Below are 6170 nucleotides of genomic sequence, written 5' to 3' on the forward strand. Positions count from 1 at the left end.
CATAAATGGCCAAGGTGCTGATTTAGCACAAGGCAATATTTTTTTTTAAATCGAGGAAGAGGCATTCCTGTTCTCTTGCATCCCTCTAGGTCCCCTGTCTTATTGGCCTAGGACAAACACCTCATCCAGTAAATACTTTGGGACTTGAGACTGGCCTCTTCTGATTGCTAGCTTCCCTATTCTGACCCAGCCAAGGGACCAGGCAAACCAGCTGAAACAAGGAGGGATGCCACTAGACCGGGCAGAAGAGGGTTCTATCGCCTCCTGCTGGTAATTCTGGTGAACTCTAGCTCTCTTCATAGCAGGAATGGACCCAGCAATCTATTTCTTACATTAATCCTCCTCTGACATCTCTCAAGGGCTGGAACTTTTCGTTACTATCGAGCTTATGAAGTAGTTTCTGAGGCGCATGACGCAGGTTTATAGGCTAAGGTTGCTGTACACGGGGCCCAAGGAATCAGGGCGTGTTTTTTTACTGTAAGATGGGTCATTATGTTGTTTGTGAGAGTGTGATGATTCTCAGCCTTTCTCTTCCCGGGTGTGCCGGGAGAAGGCTTCTGTCACTCAGAGTACAAGGGGACTCCAAGCTCCACACAGGCAATGCCTTCTTCATCCATGGCTGTCCCAGGCCGCTTCCGGGTATGCCCTGTATGGATGAAGACAAACCAACCCTGGTGAAGGAAGCTGATTCTGGAACAGGGTGGAAATTGCGAACACGTGTCCCAGAAAGGGGCTGAGCTTATGGGAGTTCTCAAGGGAAGTAGGCAGCGCCAGGAGGAAGGGGGCTGGTATTTCCGGCAGGACCACGCCTCCCTGGCTATTGGTCTCTCTGTTCACCCAAACACTGGTGGGGACTTGCCCGAACTTCCGTTACCCAAGGCCAACGGTAGGCCCCGCCCCGTGCCGGTTTAGTAGCTGCGCGAGCCGAGCGGCTGAATCGCCGAGTTCCAAGCATGGAAGGAGGAGGGCTAGGCCTCACCGTGTGCGTGCTGACCGGGGCCTCCCGGGGTTTCGGCCGCGCCTTGGCCGGGCTGCTGGCCCCGCTGCTTTCGCCCGGTTCGGTGCTGCTCCTAAGCGCACGCAATGAGTCGGCGCTGCGGCAGCTGGAGGAGGAGCTAGGCGCGCAGCAGCCCGGCCTGCGAGTGGTGCGAGCAGCCGCCGATCTGGGCACTGAGGCCGGCGTGCAGCAGTTGCTGGGCGCGGTGCGAGAGCTCCCCAGGCCTGCTGGGCTGCAGCGCCTGCTGCTCATTAACAACGCAGGTGAGATCCCGACCAGGCCTGAACAGTGAGCTCTCACCCGACCGTTATGGGTAGGTGGGGGCGGGGCGGGACGGCTAATCTCCAAAAGTCCAGGGTCAAGCAGAGAGAGGACTGACCAGTGTTCCTGTGGGGTTAGCGTAATCCGGTTGTCTAAAGCACCTGAGCAGTGCCACCTGGCGGCAGTGTGCTTTTCTTTTCTTGCCAGAAGAGGGCGTCAGATCACATTATATAGATGGTTGTGAGCCACAGTATGGTGGCGGGAATTGAAACTCAGGACCTGTGGAGGAGCAGTCGGTGCCCTTAACCTCTGAGCCATCTCTCCAGCCTCCCGCCCCCCCCCCCCCCGCTTTTCTAAGATCACTCTTAGCTTGTATTTAGAGGTGTCTACAGCGCTGGGGCAGAGGATAGCAAATAGAATTAAGGAGGAACCGTGGAAAGGGTGAGGAAAAAGCGCCCCAGCTGCTGTGTCATTTCTTCGCCCCTGTTTTTTTTCAGCCACTCTTGGGGATGTTTCCAAAGGCTTCCTGAACGTGAATGACCCAGTTGAGGTGAACAGCTACTGGGCTCTGAACCTGACCTCCATGCTCTCCTTGACCTCGGGCACCCTGAATGCTTTCCTGGATAGCCCTGGTCTCAGCAAGACTGTGGTCAATATCTCATCCGTGTGTGCCCTGCAGCCTTCAAGGGCTGGGGACTGTACTGCGCGGGGAAGGCTTGCCCGAGACATGTTGTGCCAGGTCCTAGCTGCTGAGGAACCCAGCGTGAGAGTGCTGAGCTATGCCCCAGGTAGGTGGCTGGTACCTTTCTGGGAGACTACGCAAGGTAGGGACCTGATGCATATTCTCAAGAAGGAATCTGAAAAGACTCTGTTGCCCCTGCCAGTCGCTTCTCACTTTGCAGTCAAGGCAGAGATAGGTATTCAGCATTGGCAGTTGCTGATGAGCGGCGGGACAAAACACCCATACACATAAAAACGAATTTAAAAACAACAACAACGACTGTTTGCCTGTATACATTAGCTGTCTGCTTTTCTCCCTCAAGGGATGCATACTGTCATCCGTGTGTCCCAGCACCTAGCAAAGCTGCGCAGAGGCTGGCCGCAATAAATGTTCAAAGATAAGGAGACAGACACTGTGGAGTGGTGAGCATCCCAAGCTGAGCTAGAGAAAGGGTGCTGCAATGACTAAAGACAGAGCTCCTGTTCTTATGAAAAGTAAATGGCATTTGGTCTTTCTGGTACCTTGTCTTGTGTGACCAGCCTGTTAAATGTGACCATGCTGGTGCCTTTCTTCTAAATGGGTGATTCCTGTGGGTAGAAGGTAGCAATCTGTGGTGGAATGTGTGAGCAACTCAGGGGTGCATTCTAGTTGTGTGTACCCCCTTTGGACTCCATTGGGACCCTGGAGATACGGAGGCAAAATGGTCTGTCTAATGCCAGAGTGAGGCAGGACCAGGATCCAGACTTGCTTCTAACTTTTTGATCTATGTTGGGTCTCCTCATATTACATAGCGCCTGTCATGTGCGCGCGCACACACACACATACATGATATTTCTTGTCCCAACATCGAGCTCACGCGCTCTGAGCTCAGCGTCAGTTCATTCAGACAGCAGTGATCACCTGTAACACCTCAGCCAGGAGGGGAGCCAGTTCCAGATGGGCCCAGAGCTAAGTTAGCTCTCGGAGACGTTTAGGAACCCCCACCCCACCCCACCCCACCCCCAGAGCCTGAAGACAAGCAGGAGCCAGTCTAGTTTTCATTTCAGTATCCGGAAGAATGTTCTAACGGGTTTCAAAGATAGAAAAGTCTACTTGGGAAGATAGCCAGCCTCTCCCCAGAGACACTCAAGGACATAAAACTGGGCAATGGCAGAGTACCTGAGGGATGGGAGTGGGAGTTCAAAGTCAGCCCTGGCTACACAGCAAGTTAGAGATCATCATGAGCTACAGGAGACTGTGGCAAAACACAAGGGAGAGCGAGACTGAGGTGGGGGAGCTGCAGGCTAGAGACGTTCAAATGTTAGCAAAGCGATTCTTCTGCCAGCCTCGGCCTCCATGACTTCTCTGCCCCTAAACACTGTTAAAATTTGGGAGGGCCCACAACCCCATCAGCAAACAGGAGACATTTTCCAGAAATCCAAGTAAAAGTGACAAAGCCTGTTAGAAAGTGACAGGTCTTCCTGTATGTGTGTTTACTGTGGGTGGTCTGCCTGAATGTGTGTTTGCCACATGCATGCAGTGCATCCAGAGGCCAGAAGAGGGCGCCACATTCCCAGTAACTGGAGTCACAAATGGTTGCGAGCGGCCCCATTCTCTGCGAGAACAACAGGAAGCCATCTGTCCGTCTGATCCTCGATGCTCAGCTTTTTACTAGGGATCTGAACTCATGTCCTCTTGCTTGTACAGCAAGCACTTTACCAACTGCCCCCCTCCCTCCCCCCCCAACCCAGGGGTTTTGAGGCGCTGTGTGAGCCCAGCAAAGGGCCACCAGATGAATTTATCAGAGGGCTAAGAGGAGGTGTTGAAAGGAGGAGCAAAGCAAGGCTGTGACATGGACCTGCTTGACAGGGTATGTAGATGCCAGAGGGTCTCACCTGGTCCCTGGTTGGGTCTAGGTGGAGTGGGAAACCTGCAGGGTTTAAGCGACTGTTAATCTAAGTGGGAACGTCAGGAGCGGGTGTTACACGGATGAAAGATGAAGAGTTTGACTTTAAGCCGTGTTCAGTAGTCTTTAGCTTTGAATCCAGAACTCAGTAGTAATGTGAGCTAGGCATGGTGACCCTCACCTGCAACCCCAGCCCTGGAGGGCCTGATACAGCTCTGCCCTCCACACACAGCAGGGACCTACAACCTCTGTCCCTATCCTGTGCTTTCCATCCCCTAGGTCCACTGGACACAGATATGCAGCAGTTGGCTCGGGAAACCTCCAGGGACCCAGAGTTAAGGAACGTACTGCAGAAGTTGAAGTCGGAGGGAGAGCTGGTACGCTGTGAGACATCAGCCCGAAACTGCTGAACTTGCTGCAAAAGGACACCTTCCAGTCTGGAGCCCACGTGGACTTCTACGACAACTAAAGCCGTGCCCTGCTGACTGGCGAGATGGCTCAGTGGTTAAGAGCACTGGCTGCTCTTCCAGAGGTCCTGAGTTCAATGCCCAGCAAGCACATGGTGGCTCACATCGCCCCCCCCCCCCAAAATGAAAAAAACCATGTCCTGCCACAGTGCCCCTACCACCACCACCCCTGCCTAAGACAGGGATAAAAGCCCTCGAACACAGCCAGCAGGGAGCAGCTGGCATCACCAGCCTTCTGTAAGGGCTTGAGAGAGAGCTGGTGGGGATTGGAGCCCTCTACCCCCAGGAAGAAAACCTTAGAGCTGGGAAGAGCAGGAAAAGCTGACCCACTGGAGAGATGAGGCTGAGTCTGTAGTCAGTCTGTGGGGGGAGGAGGAAGAGGAGTGGATGCTCCCTAAACTTCATATCTTTGTTCTACTCCTGCCTTTTTCTGGTATTCACTGCTCCTCCCGACTCCAGTCTGAATACATCGTTATAAAGCAGATGCAATAGAGAGTATGGCTGTCCTTGAGTGTCTGCTAACCTCTTCCAGAGGGCCGAGGAATGACACCCTGGTTCACTGGACAGGGTGTCCCTGAGAACTTGACTGCTCTTATTTCTCAGAGCATTGCCAAAGAGCTGACTGCCTTCTTTCACTGAGGCCCACACAGTGGTTATGCATAGGTCCAAAGTCCTCAGATGGATGTCCCAGGATGTCTGTGCCACTGTCAGGCTTCTGTCCCCACTGACCCACCTTTATTGCCGTTCTCTTGAGGGTCCTCGAGTAGCCAATGAGCATCCCTCCAGTCGTCAGGGCCCAACACACAGCAGACAGCCCTCACCAGTGAGTTCCTGGATTTCCAGTTCTACCCCTTGCCAGCCTCGCAGTGCTATAAATAGGTCCCAGCTACGGTAGGAGCTCCTCCTGCCGCTGTCCCTGGGGCCTTTGGTCTGCCGTGGATCTTGCTCAGGACCAACATGCTTTGGGGGAAGATGAGGGATGCGAGAAGGAAGTGCTGAGGGATCCAGTCCTTGTGCAGGCCGTAGCCATGTGTTGACAGCTCTGCAGGGGGACTGGTCTGCAGCCAGCCTCTTGGCCCACCTTGGACACACAGTTCCTAGCCATTCAAAACAAAAACTGCTTAGCCTTGCATCTGCTTATGTTAAAAGAACCCGCTGTTCCTCCTCCTGCCCAGCAGAGGGCACACTGGGGCTACGCAGCGTGGAAAGGTGGGGCCGCCCTTCCTGAATGGTATGCCTGAATTGTCTGGGTCCTGAAGACTTCCCCAAGCTAGAAGGGGGTAGGTAACTTCTATTACCGTTCCCAGTGGACTCCTTACCCTCTCAAGAATGAAATGGCTGCATTCAGACACCTGTGTTGCTTACTTGCAGCAAGTTGCTCTGAGTCTCTGAAAATGCCGTATGTTACAATGCAATTAAATTAATCACACCCATCCCACAGAGTTGCCATGAGTGCTGGGTGGCCTAGGGTTTTTAAGTGTTTGCCACCAAATACCCCACAATTGATAAAACCCCTTTGCTGCTTTTATTTTTACAAGGTCTATTGTAGCTAAGGCTAGCTTCAAACTTAAAATGGCCTTCTGGGGGTTTCATCTGAATGGCCTGTCGCAGACCACTAGGAGAACATGTAAGGTTCCAGAGTCTAGAACTTTCCATGCGGCTCTTGGGCAGGTCCCATCACCTCCCTGAGCTTCTATTTCCTCAGGAGAAAGGAATTCCTTGTTTTCCAACAAACTTCTTTCTAGAAGGCCAGGATGCATAGGGGATTGGCCTTGCCTTCTGCAAGTGAGTGGGTCAGCCTAGGGTGCCCTTCTGCCCTGAAGGCAGGTGACTTCCTCC

The 6170-nt window shown here is 53.2% G+C and overlaps 1 protein-coding gene across 1 annotated transcript; it reads left to right on the forward strand.

Moving 5' to 3' along the window:
• Nucleotides 1-933: 933 nt before the first annotated feature.
• On the forward strand, nucleotides 934-4438 carry Spr (sepiapterin reductase). Its single transcript, XM_051154823.1, is given in 6 exon segments — nucleotides 934-1260; nucleotides 1756-1938; nucleotides 1941-1975; nucleotides 1977-2046; nucleotides 4144-4260; nucleotides 4263-4438. Coding segments are annotated over 6 exon segments (783 nt in total). The 5' UTR covers nucleotides 934-953; the 3' UTR covers nucleotides 4334-4438.
• The last annotated feature ends 1732 nt before the right edge of the window (nucleotides 4439-6170 follow it).

The sequence above is a fragment of the Acomys russatus genome, chromosome 13 (assembly GCF_903995435.1).
Source record: "Acomys russatus chromosome 13, mAcoRus1.1, whole genome shotgun sequence".
Taxonomy (NCBI): domain Eukaryota; kingdom Metazoa; phylum Chordata; class Mammalia; order Rodentia; family Muridae; genus Acomys; species Acomys russatus.